General features: G+C 41.6%; 2 protein-coding genes across 3 annotated transcripts in view; one reads left to right on the top strand and one right to left on the bottom strand.

The window, feature by feature from the left end:
- Nucleotides 1-6,151, top strand: part of LOC311055538 (DELTA-actitoxin-Afr1c-like) — a 98,492-nt gene extending 92,341 nt beyond the window's left edge. For both annotated transcript variants that reach the window (XM_084071764.1, XM_084071765.1), the window contains one exon: nt 5,732-6,151. In XM_084071764.1, the coding sequence (XP_083927890.1) occupies nt 5,732-5,966 (235 nt within the window). In that variant the 3' untranslated portion in view covers nt 5,967-6,151. The remainder of the gene's footprint in view (nt 1-5,731) is intronic.
- Nucleotides 6,152-13,835: 7,684 nt separating this feature from the next.
- Nucleotides 13,836-16,797, bottom strand: LOC311055252 (uncharacterized protein). Its single transcript, XM_084071375.1, has 2 exons — nt 16,121-16,797; nt 13,836-14,788 (listed from the first exon to the last, which is right to left on the bottom strand). The coding sequence occupies exons 1-2, from the start codon at nt 16,791-16,793 to the stop codon at nt 14,010-14,012; spliced, it is 1,452 nt and encodes a 483-aa protein (XP_083927501.1). The 5' UTR covers nt 16,794-16,797; the 3' UTR covers nt 13,836-14,009.
- Nucleotides 16,798-19,081: the final 2,284 nt, after the last annotated feature.

The following is a 19,081-nucleotide window of genomic DNA, read 5'->3' as shown; positions in this document are numbered from 1 at the left end:
CTAGAGCTCTACTTGCCGAGTCTGCTAGCACTGATGTCCCGTGTAAAAATGACATATGTTCATCAAGGAAAAGTCCAAGGTATTTATACTTGCTTGTGAATTCAAGTTTGTTACAGCCAAAGTGAAATTGATATTCACTTCTTTTCCTACCAGGTTTTCTAAATTCCATAACCTCTGTCTTTTTTGGGTTAATTGAAAGGCGCCATTTCTTACACCAACCATCAGCACAAGTTAACATTTTCTGCATGTCATCTTCATTCTCGGCCATAAAAATTAAATCATCGGCATAAAGCAAAGTACTCACTTTCTCTTCCCCACATGTTATTCCCACTCCCATCTGTTTTATTTCCTTTGCCAAGTCATTTATAAAAATAGCAAAGAGAGTTGGGGAAAGCGAGTCTCCTTGTTTTACCCCTGATGGTGTGGGAAACCATGTGGTATAAAATTCATTTAGCTTGACACAGGCCACAGGTGCTTTATAAATGGACTGGATAGCGGAATAAAATGTTCCATTAATTCCTGTTGTAAGCAGCCTAAATAAAAGAAGATCTCTATCAACAAAATCAAAAGCCTTTTGGAAATCAATAAAACATGCAAAAGTTGATTTATTTTCCTGCATTCTATTTCTAATTATAGTACATACTGTGTATGTGATCTATGCAGGCCCTTTTTTTACGAAAACCATTTTGTTCATCTTCTAAAAGGTGATTATGTTCCAAGAATGCCATCAACCTACGATTTTAAAGAGAAGAGTACAATTTATAAACTGTGCTAAGTAAGCTAATACCTCTGTAATTTAATGGTACCCTTGGATCATCTTTAGAAGACTTAGGTATTGGATTTATAATGGATTTCAGCCAGATGGAAGGCAAAATACCAAAATTAAAACAGCATTTAAATAAGCGATAGAGAACATCAGCCAATTTAGGTGATTTAAGCACCTCATTGTACAGCTCTTCAATACCCAGAGCTTTTCCTCTTTTAGCCATGTCAATTGCTTGTTGAACCTCCTCCCTACTCAGCTCTCTGTTCAAATCATTGTCACTGTGCTGTTCCTCTAAATTTCTCTTATGTGAACATATCTCAGCATAAAAGCTCTCGTCAAAACCTATTTCATTTTTTGAAAAAAGACCAGAGAATCCCTTCTCCCATTCCCCAAGCACAGTCTCTCTGTCTGAGGATAACTCTTGCCCTTGCCAAACTTCCATAGGAATCTTCCTATGCCGTTTGGGGCCCAGTTTGTTAATCTCACTCCAGAAACACTGAGGGTTGTTAGATTGAGTGTGTTCTAGATTCATTGATAGGCCTCTCTGGTACCTCCTTTTGTACAATCTGAGCTTCTTGTCAAACAAATATTGTTTACTTTTAAATGCCTTTCTGCTTTGGATTCTTTGGTCTTTTCCTTCAGAACGTAAATATATTTTTTCTGCATTACGCATTTCAGACCATAAGGCCCCCAATTCTTGGTTCCAATATGGCTTATGTGATTTATATGGCTTATAGGGTCCCTTCCTTTTGCTTTTATCATCTTTCCCTAGTTCTGTGTGAATCACTTTACACAATTCATCATACCACTTATCTAATTCATCTTGTTTTTGGGCAGAAGCTTCTAATTTACAAATTAAATTCTGGATTGCTACTTGAGCCATATTGGAACTTAGAAAGGCCTCAGGAATATTTCTCCTAACCCGTCTTTTAATAGGTCTTATAATAGGTTGCGTAGGAGATGTGACATTATTAGAAGTAGATTCTACAAGATCAACGTAAAATTGTATAAACAACAGAGAGTGATCTGGCAATCGACTACGATCTCCTATTAAATCAAAACACCCAGCATTTTCCACCATTTCAGTTGCCAATAAAACTTTAAACCCAAAACAAATGTTCCAGACAGTCAGAGGGGGTAATTATGTAATCCACAGTTGCTTTGCCCTTTGAGGACACTGATGTAAAATTATCCCCCAGATGGCAGATTCTGCCATTGACCACACACATTTTAGAGTATCTTGAAAATTCAAGTAAAGTTTCACCATGCTTATTCACATAATCATCCAGTGCAATTCGGGGTGGAATATTATCAATCTCCGGAATGAAATCATTCAGTCCTCCTATTCTGGCATTCAGATCTCCACATATATAGATGGCATCCGTTTCTGAACATAAATACATTTGACTTAACAAATGACAAATAAAAGAAGTTGCATCTCTGCCCCATGGAGATAATTCTGGAGGTAAATAACAAGAAAATATAACAAAAGAGTATTCTGACTTCCTATGTTTAAAAGATAACCCAATAATTCCATCCATAGATTTGTCAATTATTTCAATTGTGTATTTAGCAAATATCCATGATTTTACAAGAATCCCCACTCCCCCTGATGCTCTAGGTGCTCTCATGTGTGTGATTCTGTTATGTCCAAACCATATGTACCCCTCAATGTCAATAATGCCCTCTCCACGTAGGTGGGTTTCATTCAAAGAAATAATATCTGCGTCTAGTGACTGTAAAATAACTGTTCTGAGTTTGTGGTTAATATCTGTCCAGCCATTTACGTTCCAATGTGCAAGTGAAATTGATTCTCTTAACTCAGTACTTGCCACATTTCAATCGTGCTCCCTTTAATACCCTCCCGGTGGTCTCCTCTCCTCCCACCTCCTCCTCCCCTCTTCATCCCAACTCCTCGACCTCCTCCCTCCAAGTGCGTCCTCTCGTTTCAAGAGCCGTCCGTTTCCCGCGATGAAATAGTCTTTTCCTTGTGGCATTTCTTTCAGGATGGTTTTGAAGTTTATTTCTATCAGGCGCTCAGTGTGGGACTTGGCAGATTTCACGTACACTTTTTCATAGGCAGGTTGTTCTCTCAGCTTTTGCTTCATTCTCAGAATTGAGATTTTCTCCTCCCTCGAGTTACATTCCACTTTAACCACACCAGGCGCGTCACCTCTCCTTCTCATCCTCTCCGCTTCTTTAGCCACAATATCACTGCCTAGGCCCTCGGTGAACATCAGAATAATCTTCGCCAGTATATCCTCATCCTCTTCTTGTTGCAGGCCGTATATTATCAGTGACACTTCTGGATCAAATCGCGGGGCAGATGTCCCACTCCCGCCTGTTATCTTCATCTCCAAACCTTCCAGACGCGCCTGTAGCCGGCTTATCTCCAAGTCGAGCCCCTCTTTCATCTCTTTTCGGCATCTTTCCATTTCACTCATTAATAGCTTCTGGTTCTCTCTTATAGTCTTGTCCAATGACTTCTCCAGACCGTCTACCTTACTAGTTAGCTTCTTGTCAAAGCTAGCCTTCAGGTCATCCATTTTGCCGTTCATTTTGTTAAGTTGTTCCATTATCTGTACATTCGTCATGTCGGCCGCGTCTGGCGTGGTCCTGCTGCGTAAACCTTGCATTCACCACCGCACCATTCAACGCTCAACTGGTGGTAGCCTGTTTGTTTGCAACTCTCGACTTGTCAGTACGTTCAGACGGTTTCTTCTTACTTCTCCGTGGTCGAGTCCGAGATAAAGAGTGCACCTGAGCAGTTACTCAGCGTAGGTAAAGTTTTTACTCCGTAAAAACTCCTATAAACTCTTAATTTTAACTTTAATATCAGCGTTAGTCAGCAGCGTCGTGTTGGCGTGTCGGCACCGGACATGACTTGTACAAGCTCCTATATGTCATGTTCTATCTAATATATATCTATATGTCATGTTCTATCTATATCTATATGTCATGTTCTATCTAATATATATCTATATGTCATGTTCTATCATATCTATCTATATGTCATGTTCTATCTAATATATATCTACATGTCATGTTCTATCTAATATATATCTATATGTCATGTTCTACCTAATATATATCTATATGTCATGTTCTATCTAATATATATCTATGACATAGATATATATTAGATAGAACATGACATAGATTCTATGTCATGTTCTATCTAATATATATCTATATGCAGTGTTGTGTTCTAGTTTTTTCTTGAAGGTATACTATGATTATTCCCTGCCTCCCACACGCACGGCATGCGGGCGTCTATAATGAATTAAATGTAAAAAAAATTGCACGCGCGTGAAAATATTTAATGTGAAAATTTTCCGCGCGTGTGCCCCACACGCAATATGCTTTGTACTGATTTTTCTTTTGTACTTATTTTCCTTACTGATGTCTGATCACCTGAGCTCAACCACTTCCAAGCTTAGATGCATTTTCAATGCAACAAACTCGGCCAGGCCCACTCAGGCCCAGTTTCACAGTAACACTGAGTAGCCTACACTTACAATATGCTTTGTACTGATTTTCTACTGTTTCTAATGTTAATCACCCTGTAACTCAACCACTTCGGAGCTGCTTTTAGCCTTGGATGCATTTAAAAAATACATACATATTACCATAGAAGTGCAAGGATTGTTATAAATAAATGATGGTTAGGCTTATCAGATATAGCAGTGTTAACAGCGAGCCTTCCTGTATCTATTACAGAATTAACTTGGCATTGAAGACACAAACTGTATTGACAAAACTGTGTTTTGCTGTGCTATGACGCGCAATTTGAATACTAATGAAGTACTCAATTCAGTGACCTAGTCAATGAAGTGAATGGCAGGTCGTTGAAATGTGTGAATTCCTTCGCCAGTAGCCATTAATTATCACCTCAAGAACAATAGCCACGCACATGATAAGCCATCACCTCAGAGTTAGACTAGTCAGATGGTCAGACCACACATTTGCTATTTGTATTGCTGCGCCCCCCAGCCCAGCCAGTAGCCACTCCTGGGTGCAGCGTATCAGATGCGTATCAACGTATCAGATACGCTGTTTTGAACAGTTTTTGAAGGTATACGGTGGCGACGGAAAGAAATCTCAAGGTATACGCCGTACACAGCATCTGACGGTAGAACACACCACTGTCTATATGTCATGTTCTATCTAATATATATCTATATGTCATGTTCTATCTAATATATATATCTATCTGTCATGTTCTATCTAATATATATCTATATGTCATGTTCTATCTAGCTCAAGCTCAACATGTTTGAAAAGTGGTTCATTTTGTGACGTGAGCTTGTAGATCTGCTATTATCCAAAACATCTTGGGGTAAAAAAGTAAAAAATGGGGAATATTTCTGAAACATTTTCAATACACAAATCTGGTACGGGGGGTCCCTGGCACAAAAGTATTTGCAGTGGCGTGCACAGACATTTTGAGGGGCAGGTGCTCAAGTAAATTATACTTTTTTTTGTTTACTTGGTCTGCTCTTTTTTCCCTCTACACCTATACCTCTTTGCCAAAAATACACAACGCCTCGCAGCGCGAGGCGTTGTGTATTTTTGGAGATCGTTCGGTGCGCGGCACCGAACGTAGCTTGTAGATCTGCTATTTTTGGCTAAAGTTCTCCTCAGAAAAGGGATGCTAGGTTTCGATGGTTATGGTAAAAAGAAAAATCATATCACATAAAAATTTGGCGGACCCCCTGTAGTCACTATGATGACCCCCTAGGGGTCCCGGACCCCCTGTTGAAGACCCCTGCTGTAAACTGAAAAAAGGGCACTTCTGGTCAAGAGGGCAAAGGGCAGGTGCTCTACCACCACCTAGAGTCTATCTGTGCACGTCCCTGCGTATTTGTCTGTGGATGTAAACAGGGCTGAAGTGGTTAATGTGTGTTTTGTTAAAATAACAATAATATCTAATAATATAATAATAATATCTTCTGTCGTTCACAGGTTCGCAGTGGGAGTGTACGCTAGGGGGCGCCAGTGTGACGAGGCCCTGTACAAAGAGATGTATTACGACAAGCAGCCTCAGGGCTTCGTCCGGATGGAGGCCAACGGCTCAGGGATCAACTACGTAGGAAACTACCTGGACGTCAGAGCCACCATGTCACCCATGGGTGCTGCTAGTCTGAAGGTGGAGGTCTGGGACAAGCTGTTCACCCCCATCGTCAGCCAAGCATGTTAAACCTAACCCTATATCCATCTTACAAGAGTAACTAAATACATTTACTCAAGTACTGTGCTTATGTTTATGTAAGCACATTATGTTTATGTTTACGTGAGTTTAATGAAACACATAAAGGGCTCGTCTGTATTTGTCATTGTTTTTGTCACTGCAGTCTGACTAATAAAATCTACCCTTTCACTGAAGCTACCTGTGTGTGTGTGTGTGTGTGTGTGTGTGTGTGTGTGTGTGTGTGTGTGTGTGTGTGTGTGTGTGTGTGTGTGTGTGTGTGTGTGTGTGTGTGTGTGTGTGTGTGTGTGTGGGTGGGTGTGTGTGTGTGTGTGTGTGTGTGTGTGTGTGTGTGTGTGTGTGTGTGTGTGTGTGTGTGTGTGTGTGTGTGTATTGATTGAGTTGAGAATGAATTGAACGAATAATTATACAGTATTGATTGATTGATTGATTGAATTATTGATTATTAACAGATTGTAACAGTACAGCGGTACGATTGAGTGCTTGTTTCCATTGTGGTCCTATGTATTCAATTCATATAGATCATGGGTCTTCAACAGCCTCATAGCTACGACATGGGGGGGGGGGGGGGCTAGCATCCCATTATGAGGGGAACATTAGACAAAAATAGCCAATCTACAATCTCACAACACCTCGCAACTACAAGGCGTTGTGAGCTTGTAGATCTGCTATTTTCAAATAGCCTAGGTATAAAATAGGGCTAACGTGGTTCAATTCAATTCAATTTTATTAAAGTGTCAAATCACAACAAGTTGTCTCAAGACACTTTACATGTAGAGAAGAGACCCGACAATCCCACCCTGAACGAGACATTTTGCGACAGTGGCAACGAAAAAGTCCCTCTTAACTGGAAGAAACGTCAGGCAGAGGTCTGCCTGACGTTTCTTCCAGTTAAGAGGGACTTTTTCGTTGCCACTGTCGCAAAATGTCTCATAGCGCGGCACCGAGTGCCGCACTATGAGCTTGTAGATCTGCTATTTTTGAAAAATCGAGAAAATGTGTGCAAATTAATATATTTATATTCTTATAAAGCGAACATTTCCATGACAGTTATGGAACCACTAGTTCCTGGTTTGAGATTTCATGGATTATTTTATTCTGAATAAAGAAAATGTTAACTGACTGACTGACTTTATTCTGGAGAGACACTTAGGTAGGATACTTAATTGGCAGTTTAAAAAAACCACAGTGTCATTCATTAATACAACGCCAACGTGGACTATACACAAACAAAGCCTTGTTTCCATTGTGGTTCACCTTAGTTGCACCACACAAACACAAACAACCACGAGACAAAGATTTGACCCTTATGTATTTACAGCTATACATAAAGGACAAGAAGGTGATCCTTATGATCATTATGTACATAAAGGACCAGAAGGTGATCCTTATGATCATTATGATCATTATGTACATAAAGGACCAGAAGGTGATCATTATGATCATTATGATCATTATGATCATAAAGGACCAGAAGGTGATCATTATGATCATTATGATCATAAAGGACCAGAAGGTGATCCTTATGATCATTATGATCATAAAGGACCAGAAGGTGATCATTATGATCATTATGATCATAAAGGACCAGAAGGTGATCATTATGATCATTATGTACATAAAGGACCAGAAGGTGATCATTATGATCATTATGATCATTATGATCATAAAGGACCAAAAGGTGATCATTATGATCATTATGATCATAAAGGACCAGAAGGTGATCCTTATGATCATTATGATCATAAAGGACCAGAAGGTGATCATTATGATCATTATGATCATAAAGGACCAGAAGGTGATCCTTATGATCATTATGATCATAAAGGACCAGAAGGTGATCATTATGATCATTATGATCATAAAGGACCAGAAGGTGATCATTATGATCATTATGATCATAAAGGACCAGAAGGTGATCATTATGATCATTATGATCATAAAGGACCAGAAGGTGATCATTATGATCATTATGATCATAAAGGACCAGAAGGTGTCCTGAGAAAAGCACACAAAGCAGCAGGCTATCCGGGGTAAGGGTCTAACTAAGACCAGTTGTTGTTAAGATGGAGCCATGATTTGAGGTCCTTTTTAAATCTTTAGAGAATGTATGTATTTTAGGGCTGAAGCGAGGGCGTTCCACAGGGTAGTGTCTGCGTGAGAGAACACATTTTTTCCCTGAAGCGGCCTGAAGCTAAGGGGAACCAGATCATATAAACTTCCCCTGGTTGAGTATCTGCAGCATCGCTCACTCTGGGCAGCCTGCAGGTTAATATCAGAATAGTGATATATTATTGATTTCAGCTGTTACAATAACAAACATGCAAACAGGACCCGCTTTAACCCATTAAGACCTGGAACTGTGTCATTTTTAGACTTGAGCTAAAAATCATTATTTTACACTTTGGGCTATTCAAAAATAGCAGATCTACAAGCTCATAGCGCGGCACCGAGTGCCGCGCTACGAGCTTGTAGATCTGCTATTTTTGAAAAATCGTGAAAATGTGTGCAAATCTTTGAAATATATATATTTTTTAAAGGGAACATTTTTAACTCAAATCTTTGCTTCTGGGGGTCCCTGGAACAAAATATTTTGATGGGGGTCCGCGGCCAAATACATATAATTTTGGGGGTCCTTGACATGAAAAAGATTGAGCACCACTGATATAGAAACATACGTTTTTCAGAAAACTGTTGAGATTTAGGAGACAGTTTTCTGTCTCCTAAATGTGTCTCCAAATTACTATATTTAACAGACTTTTGCGCCTTATTTTTTAAGAGTTACTTAAGTCCTGTGTTGTTTTAGTGGTATACTTTAATTGTGCTATTTTGTTATTACGATCGGTTGCACCAAACCACAGTTAAACTGTGTTCGGTTGTCCTATGCGACTCACGACCGCAGTGACACAGCGTTTGGACTACAAGCCGGCGGATGCTAGCGAGTTTGACAGCTCGCTAGCCTCGAGCTAACAGCATACGACCAGAGAGACGTCCACCTACTCTACCGTATCTGAGGCTTTCTCCCCGCAATAGGCCCAGTCTCTGGGCCTTGGCTGGTAGGTCCCGCTCCGTATAGGATCCACTGAATACATTCGAATCTACTCTCCGCTGTGGGCTACCGTTGTGTAGCCCTTGCGTGTACGTTTCCTACAGTACCAAAGGCTACTCTAGAGCCTGCACTTGCCATAGTTTCTTTCTACTCTGTCATATTGCCACTTTTACTGGCCACAGCTATTTCACCCACAGATTTCAACATCATGCCTCCACTTACCCCTGGCTGCGACAACTGTGTCCGTCTGACCGAGAAGGTGTCCGTGCTGGAGGGAAGGATTGCATTGCTGCATGGGATCAGGGACGACGAGCTCTTTCTCGACTCCTTCCTTTCCGTTGGCCCAGATACCATCGCCACCGCGGTCCCTGAGAAGGATTCGTCCGACGCAGAGGCCTCTGTGGGGCTAAATGTCCATCGGAACAACGGACATCGTCATCCTCCGCGCGCCATAAGATGTTGTTCTCAGCCGTCACCAGGCGTTCGGGGAGTAGAAAAAGAAGCCCCGCTCCATCTCCATCGTCGGGGGGTACTCAGAACCGTCAGCCTGCGGTTAAACCCTCTACTCCAGCTCCGGTGGAGAAACCCCATACACCATCTCCTGCCCAGCCGGTTGCTCTGGTACCACCATCGCCTCCATCCGATGCTCTGGGACCACCTGTTGCCCCGGTACCATCACCTCCAACCACAGGCGATACCGAGTTCCCTTCCCTTCGGCCACTTTTCCCCCCCACCACACTTATAGTTGGAGATTCCATTGTTAGAAATGTGCGCTTTTTCAATGCAACAACTGTTTTGCCTTCCAGGGGCCACTGTCCCCGTCATACTACAGTATCTCCAGGAGTCCCTGCCAACTTTCCCATCCACCATCAAACGGCTCGTGGTCCATGTAGGCATAAATGACTCCTTCAAAAGCCACTCGGAAGTGACCAAAAACATTTCAGAGCCCTCTTTGATTTCCTCAAAATCTCTGGCATTCCTGCATTCATCTCTGGTCCCACCGCTACGCTGCCCCGCGGTATGGGTGGCCACTTCAGCAGAGTCCTCTATCTCCATAACTGGCTCCGGTCAGAGAGTAAATCCCAAAAACTTGGGTTTGTTGACAATTTTGATTCATTTTGGAAGCACCCGTCACTTTTTAAGAGGGATGGTCTACACCCGAACTATTTGGGTGCGCGTGTGTTGTCAGATAACATTGTGCGCTCTGTCCACTCTGCACCACGTGATTGACTGTTTTGGTCTCAGAAGCAGGAAACGTCCCGCTCCTCTTCTATGGCCCCATCTGTCTCTTTAGTTCCCACTAGTAGAAAATCTCTGCTGTCCCTCCAGCATTAATAATACCCATTTGCAAATACCAGTTATCTGTGGACTTAGGCGTTATACACGCACCCCACCAGCTTGCGCTGTCAACAAAAATAACTTAATTAAACCCTCTATTTACGATGATCATGCTAACCTAATTTCTCCTGATACCTCACCCGTAGTATTATGTCTTTTAAATGTCAGATCCCTGAAACATAAGTCCTTTATTTGTAGAGATCTTATCGTGTCTTCTAAAATAGACCTATTCTTTATCACTGAGTCTTGGTTAGATATAAATGACTTGGCTATACTATCAACGACACGTGCCCCCCTGATTTTTCATTTTTTAATTGCCCTAGATTGTCCAGGGGTGGGGGCCTTGCAATTATTTATAACAACTCCATAAAATGCTCCACTGTTGACTTTGGAAGCTTCTCCTCTTTTGAGATTCTTAGCATTTTGATTAAAGGGAAAAGCCCAATTTTATGTGTTTTAATTTACAGGCCTCCGAAAAGCACAGGCTTTTTAGAAGAATTTTCAGTGCTTTTATCTCTAATTATGGCCCAATACGACAGACTATACATTTTAGGTGATTATAATATTCATGTCTGTTGTCCCTCATCCGTTTTAGCAACTGATTTTATATCACTTTATGAATCTTTTAATCTTTTGCAGCACATCAATGGTCCCACTCATCGACTAGGCCACACACTTGACTTAGTGCTTTCCCATGGTGTCTCTCTTAATAACCTTAATATTTCAGATTTCCTCCCCTCAGACCATAAAGCTCTTCAGTTTGAATCCGTGCTCCCAACATCTGCCCCTCAGCCGCCGGCATCTAGGCGTTCACGGGCTTTTAAATCCAATTCCAACCATCAATTCCAACAGGCATTTGCAGTTATTTCCCCCCCTCTATCTGCACACCATTCTGTCAATGAGCTTGTAAATGTTTTTAACAGTACCTGTACACAAATCCTCGACTCAATTGCCCCTTTTAAAACTAAATATGTAAAACCTAAGGCCCTTTCGTGGCAAAATGAAGAGACTAGAGATATAAAAAAGCTGTGCAGACAGGCAGAACGTAAGTGGAAGAAAGACAAGCTCAACTCCTCTTATATTATTCTGAGAGAGCTGATGTCTAGCTATCAGTCCGCCGTTATGAAGGCTAGAAGTGGTTATTTTTCTAAACTTATTGCTGACCACTCCCACAATCCCAGGATACTGTTTCAATCCATTGAATCTGTTATAAACCCACCACCATCTCAGTCATTAGAAGCTTCTCTAAAAAAATGTGAAGAATTTCTCCAGCACTTTATAAATAAAATTGAGGTAATTAGACAGGGGTTGTGTCCGAGTCTGAGTGATCAGGTCGATAACCAGCAGCCACTTTTTCAACTCTCCTCCTTTGAACCCGTTACAATTGAAACTCTCAGGGACACCATTTCTCATATGAAATCTTCATCTTGCCCACTAGATATTTTACCCACGTCATTCCTGAAGGAGACTTTAGCTACAGTTGGGCCCACTATCTTAAGGATCATTAACTGCTCCCTCTCCACTGGCGTTTTCCCCACAAGCCTGAAAAGTGCCTTGGTCCAACCTCTTTTAAAAAAGCCATCACTGGATCCCCTAGTTTTAAATAATTTTAGGCCAATATCCAAACTACCTTTTTTTATCAAAACTTTTAGAAAAAATAGTATCCCAGCAACTTATCTCTTTTATGAATTTTAATTCAATTTTTTAAATATTTCAATCAGGTTTCCGGGCACTGCACAGCACTGAAACTGCACTTTTAAAGGTCACAAATGATCTTTTAATGGCTGCGGATGTCGGTGACTGCTCAGTTTTATTTTTACTTGACCTGAGCTCGGCTTTTGATACGGTGGACCACCGTTTGCTCTTGGACCGCCTGAAAAATTGGGTCGGCGTTAATGAGGTAGCGCTCGAGTGGTTTAGCTCATATCTGACTGGTAGGGATTTCTCAGTGGTAATTGGGGAGGCCTCCTCATCCCGGGCTCCCCTAAAATGTGGCGTCCCCCAGGGGTCAATTTTGGGTCCCTTACTTTTCACTACATACATGCTGCCTATTGGTGATATTATTCGCAAACACGGTATTCATTTCCACTGCTATGCGGATGACACCCAGCTCTACATCCCCCTCAAACCCGGTGTCACTGGAAATATGTCCCACCTTCTGTCATGTCTGTCTGATATCAAACTCTGGATGTCCCAAAATTTTCTCCAGCTTAATGAAACAAAATCGGAAATAATATTTTTTGGCCCCCAAAACACCACCCACCCCTTCCACTCCGAACTAGGAACACTGTCCTCAAATGTAACCCTGGCTGCCCGTAACCTAGGCGTGATGTTCGATTCCAACCTCTCCTTCAACCTACAGGTAACAAAAACTGTCCAATCCTGTTACTTTCAACTAAGGAACATAGCCAAAATTAAATCATTTCTGTCAGTCGCAGACCTTACAATAGTCATTCATGCCTTCATTTCTTCAAGACTAGACTACTGCAATTCCCTATACTCCGGCCTGAGCAAAAAAGTTTTATCCCGTCTTCAACTAGTTCAAAACTCTGCCGCTAGGCTTTTAACTAATACTAGGAGGCGTGACCATATCACCCCTATATTGGCGGCTCTCCATTGGCTACCTGTTAGCGCAAGAAGCGATTTTAAAATTTTACTTATTACTTTCAAAGCCCTGCATGGCCAGGCTCCCAAATATATTTCTGATATGTTGGAGCCCTACAAACCGGAGCGTAACTTAAGGTCCTCAGGCAAGGCTCTGTTAGTCGCTCCTACAGCAAACCTTGTTACCCGGGGTGAGCGGGCTTTTTCAATCCGGGCCCCTGGGCTATGGAACGCCCTCCCCGAGAAGCTGAGGCTGGCACAATCGGTGCTTTATTTTAAATCTCTCCTGAAAACACACTTGTATGCTAAATGTTTTTCTTAAGTCTATTCGTTTTTTCTATTGCTGTATATTTTTGTTGTATGTTGTTACTACTGCTTGGTTGTTTTTATTACTTGTTTTGACATGTCTGTAAAGCACTTTGGAACTTTGTTTAGAAAAGCGCTATACAAATAAAATCATTATCATTATCATTATCATTATGTAGAATCGGCTTCCGGTCTCTATGGGTTAATATCAGAATAGTGATATATTATTGATTTCAGCTGTTATGATTCATAACATGTAAACATGACCCACTTTAATGACTTCAGTCTATATTAGTAGCTTAATGACTAGTATTAACATTATATTGTTTGTTTTATGTTCAATGTATTTGTATTTAAGTTCATAAAGTTAACATAAGTATAACTAAATGCATTTGAAATTAAATAAAAATGTTACTTTTCAGGATTCCAATTAAAAAATAGCAACAAAAAAAATCAGGATTCCAATTCTAAAATAGCAAAAATAGCAGATCTACAAGCTCAAAACGCAGATTTACGCACACAACTCAGTTTAATTTAATCTACAGTCCTTTTTCATTGTGGGAAGGGACATTGAGGGGAAAATGTGAAAGCTGAATTAATAATAAATACCCTATATAAAAACATATTGTATTATATGTGCATCTGAGGTGACAGAACACCTTCTAGAGGTCCCGGAGCGCAGGAGGCAGGTTGAAATTAAGCCCTGGTATTCTGTAAACACAGTAAAATAAATGCTTTTACTGTGGAGAAAGATCGGTGTGGTAACTCTGTAAATGACGTTTTAAATGATGCCTGACAGCAAATCTGGTGCCGCAATAAGTACAGTGGTAGGGTTTCTCTCCAGTGTGAGTTCTCTGATGCCTCTTCAGATCTTTGGCAGTGATGAATGCTTTCCCACACTGGTGGTCACAACGGAACGGTTTCTCCCCGCTGTGGATGTGCTGATGATATTGTAAGTCTCTCACGTCGTGGTAAGACTTCCCACATAGCTCACAGCAGAAGCGCTTCTTCTGTCCCGTGTGGACGTACTGATGAAACTTCAACGTCCGCGAATCCCTGAAGCTCATCTCACAGCGGTCACAGCTGAAGGGCAGGGTGTGAATGGCGCGGTGGCGCTTCGCGTCGTACCGGCTCTTGAAGCTTTTCTCACACCGATCACATTTAAAGGGTTTGTCGTCCGTGTGAGAGCGTCTGTGGACCTTTAATGGACCTTCGCGCACAAACCTCTTCCCGCATTGTTCACAGCGGAACGGCTTCCCTGCGGTCGTGTGAGTGGCCCGGTGTGAACTCAGTCCAGATCTGGAAACGTAGCTTTTGCTACACCGGTCACACTGGTAGGGTTTCTCTCGTTCAGACCGCACGAAGCTCTCTCCGGTGAGACCGGCCGGGTGAGCGTAGCTTTGGCCACGCCGGTCGGGTTTCCTTCCAGTGTGAGGTGTCTTCTGGTGTTTTTTGAGACGCCACAGCAAAGCGTAGGTTCTGCCACAGCGGTCACAGTGATGTCTCTGCTTTGTTGCTGTAGAGAGAGGAACAGGAAAGGTTTGTTAGGAGAACAGGGATAAATGCAATAAAATCCACATTAATGTATTGCCTGCCATGGACGAGTTAACTCGTCGAATTCTGCTATGGCTCAGCCTGCCAACGACCAGTTTGGACGAGTTTTTTAGTTTTTTTCACAGACATATCACGATCCGAAGATGTGCCGCTACCATTCACTTCCTGGTTAACTTATTACTTAAAAATCCTGTATCTCGGCTCATATGGACTTTTTTTTTTTAATGTATTTTTGGCCGAGACATGCCATTTTCTTTTTTTTTATTATTATTTTTTATCCTGCGATTTTTGTAACCCATTTTTTTCACCCGGTGCCAATTTCCTAAGTGATCCTGGGCGCTACACCAGCCCTGCACCAGTCCTATACCAGCGCTACACCAGTCCCCCACAGCCAGGGAGGCCAGGGCCGAGCTCATGCCTCCTTCAGTGCATGAGAGCCAACTGACAACTGACTGTCACCTGACAGGGGGGAGTTTCCCTGGTAGGACGTAGCACGCGGAAGGAACACGTTATTCCTACCAGTTCCCTTCCCCTCCATCAGGCCCCCCGGCTGACCAGGGGGAGGCAGTATAGTGACCAGGATTACTACATGTTTTTGTGAGGGTATTAACTACCCTAGGAGACACGGGGAGAACATGCAAACTCCACACAGAGTAGGCCCTTTCGCCAACCCCACCCTGGGTGTGGGCGCTGATGACGCGGAGGAGAAGACACGCCCCCAGCACCCACAGCGTCCCTGGCGGGAATCGAACCCAGGACCTTCTAGCTGTGAGGCGACAGCGCTACCGACTGCGCCACCGTGCCCCCGAGACTTGCTATTTTCAAAGGCGTAATAAAAGCGAACAAAAGTAAGATTTTGTTTTTTAAACAGAAGCTCACAGTGAGCTTGTATATCTGGTATTTTTGAATAACCAACGCAAAAATGTAAAATGACACAGATGCTTTCCGGGTTTTAACGGGTTAAAAGACCATGTTTAGTTCACTGACAAGCCTCTATGGTCAACAATGGGCCAGAAATTGTATTTTTTACGGTGTGGGGACCAATGGCGTGTCCAGGGGGTGGAGCCTATGGGGGCACGGGCCACCTCTGGAATGTGATGTGCCAGCCCAGGTGTCCCAGTACACACTTTGTGCTTTGGGAGGGGGGGGGGGGGGTACTAACGGTCAGCCCCTGAGGGCGGGGGCCTGTTTCAATTGAAACGGGTGAAACATAGCTAAGGCCACCACTGCCACGGCCTTGCCTGGCAGAGATAATTAGAGAGAGAGACAGAGAGAGAGAGACCATGAAACTTACTGGTTTCCAGGTGGTCTTCAGGTTCACCTTCAAGATGATCTTCATGTTCTTCAAGGTGGTCTTCAGGTTCCTGTTTAAGGTGGTCTTCAGGTTCTTGTATAAGGTGGTCTTCGGGTTCTTCAAGGTGGTCTTCAGGTTCCTGTTTAAGGTGGTCTTCAGGTTCTTCACAGTGGTCTCCAGGTTCTTGTTTAAGGTGGTCTTCAGGTTCCTGTTTAAGGTGGTCTACGGGTTCCTGTTTAAGGTAGTCTTCAGGTTCTTGTATAAGGTGGTCTTCAGGTTCTTCACGGTGGTCTTCAGGTTCTTGTTTAAGGTGGTATTCAGGTTCTTGTTTAAGGTGGTCTTCAGGTTCCTGTTTAAGGTGGTCTTCGGGTTCTTGTTCAATGTGGTCTTCAGGTTCTTGTTTAAGGTGGTATTCAGGTTCTTGTTTAAGGTGGTCTTCGGGTTCTTGTTTAAGGTGGTCTTCAGGTTCTTGTTTAAGGTGGTCTTCAGGTTCTTGTTTAAGGTGGTATTCAGGTTCTTGTTTAAGGTGGTATTCAGGTTCTTGTTTAAGGTGGTCTTTATATTCTTCAAGGTAGTCTTCAGGTTCTTGTTTAATAGAAACAGTCCTGGATGGTTCAGGAGAACTGATCTTCAACCTCTTAACCATCACCCTGACCTGCATGCTGGGCTCCATACAGTGGTCTGAATGAAGGAACAGAATGAGGACTTTAATAATAATAATGATGAGTTAGTTTTGATATGAATAAGGACTTAAATAATAAGGTGTTATATTTGACATGAATAAGGACTTAAATAGTAAGGTGTTATATTTGACATGAATAAGGACTTAAATAGTAAGGTGTTATATTTGACATGAATAAGGACTTAAATAGTAAGGTGTTATATTTGACATGAATAAGGACTTAAATGCACGCTCACACGCTCGCACGCAGACAGACAGACAGACAGACAGACAGACAGACAGACAGACAGACAGACAGACAGACAGACAGACAGACAGACAGACAGACAGACAGCATGTAGCTTACAGGTAGATCTGTTCTCTATTGGTTGTGTCTGGATCATATTCATCTGAGCTCCACACTCTGGTCTGGAATGAAAGGGGTTAAAGTCTGGTTAAATGTTGGTTTTAACACCAGATTGGAACACAGATTATATTTTTAACACCAGATTGGAACACAGATTATATTTTTAACACCATATTGGAACACAGATTATATTTTTAACACCAGATTGGAACACAGATTATATTTTTCTTACATTTCCTGAAAAGCAACATTTTTGGACGTATAAGATAATCACAAATATCTTTGCATAATCGTCAGAATAAGTTCCACCCATGCTGCTATACAGTATAGGACTACATTTTCTTTTTCATTTATCCTGACAGTATAGCTTTAAGTTTATATTAATTATGATCATTATCATCATTATTATTATTAATATTACATTGCGTTGTTTTTACCTGTAAGATAAACGACAAATAAATCCTGTGGATTGTTCATTTTCCATTCTGGACACAGAAATCATCTGAAAGACAAAACAACATTCACACACACAACTTATACATATCATTAAAGTATGCATATACACTGGTATAAACATCATCTAATTATATATATATTGTACTTTATGAACATTAATGTATGCATACTGGTATCATATCGAGATGAGTGTGTAAACATATGACGAAGCACAAATGTAAAATGTAAAAGTAGGAAGTAGAGAGGGGGGGAAAAGATTGGTAAAGGGCAAAATAATATATATTCTCTTATTGATAAATCTAATATTATTTACCTCTTTGCCAAAAATAGCAGATCTACAAGCCCACAACGCCTCGCAGCGCGAGGCGTTGTGGGCTTGTAGATCGGCTATTTATGGCTACAGTTCTCCTCAGAAAAGGGATGCTAGGTTTCGAGTGGTTATGGTAAAAAGAAAAATCATATCACATAAAGATTTGGCGGACCCCCTGTAGTAACTCTGAGGACCCCCTAGGGGTCCCGGACCCCCTGTTGAAGACCCCTGCTGCGCCCTTTTTTCAAAAGGGCACTTCTGGTCAAGAGGGCAAAGGGCAGGTGCTCTAGCAACACCTAGAGTCTATCTGTGCAAGTCCCTGGATTTAGTCAGATGAATTCCTGAGCCAATAATTTGATGACGGACGGAGACTCAAAGAAAGAGTCTCCGTAGAGTAAATTATTGTCTCATGAATGCGACAAAGAAATCTCCATGAATTCAAGGCTTCATGGGGGTGTGAAATTGATAGAAAATACGTTTTTTTGGGGGGGTGAACTACTCCTTTAAGTAAGGTAAAGTATACATGATGTGAACATGCACAGTACATCATTATCAAACTTACATTTTGAATCTATATATTTTTTAAAGCGAACATTTTTAACTTTGCCTCTGGGCGGTCCCTGCTGGAACGATTTATTTTGAGATGGGGCTCCGCGGCCAAATACAAATCATTCTGGGGGTCTGTGACATGAAGAAGTTTGAGAACCACTGATATGATATATAAAACAACTTTATTTTTTTTCAAAAAATAACAGACATTTGTAGAATCCACCAGAAGCAAAGATTTGAGTTACAAATGTTTGCTTTAAAATACATATATATATGATGGATAATTTATAATCGATAGTTTATTAGATTATAATTATTGTATTGTATCACTTTGGATAATTGCATAAAGTATGATGTATTTGCTCAGAAGGGACAGTTCTGTGACTGCTAAAGATAAGATGTCCTTGCTCCCTGGCCTACTCTTTCTTACCCATGAAAGTTGTGGCTACAGTTTATCTATGATGCCTTAGAACAGGTTACCTTGCCACCAAAATGCCTTTGCCCCTGTTTCATGTTGATATCATATTGTGGGGTGGGCTTAATAAGAGATAAACTGTCTGTTATAATGAGGAACATTTTGTATTACCAGTAGAGAATATTTTTGTCACTGTACCACCT

This window comes from Gymnoscopelus microlampas (genome assembly GCF_963454915.1).
Source record: "Gymnoscopelus microlampas genome assembly, chromosome: 11".
NCBI classification, from domain to species: Eukaryota; Metazoa; Chordata; class Actinopteri; order Myctophiformes; family Myctophidae; genus Gymnoscopelus; species Gymnoscopelus microlampas.
The sequence above is the reverse complement of the archived record's forward strand: the minus strand, read 5'-3'. Positions and strand labels throughout refer to the sequence as shown.

Excerpts from the sequence above, each read along its gene's own strand:
- LOC311055252 (XM_084071375.1), bottom strand. The coding sequence starts at position 16,793 with ATGGAGCCCAGCATGCAGGTCAGGGTGATGGTTAAGAGGTTGAAGATC. Across the intron at positions 14,789-16,120 it reads TGAAGACCACCTGGAAACCA|CAACAAAGCAGAGACATCAC; the intron begins GTAAGTTTCATG and ends CTCTCTCTACAG.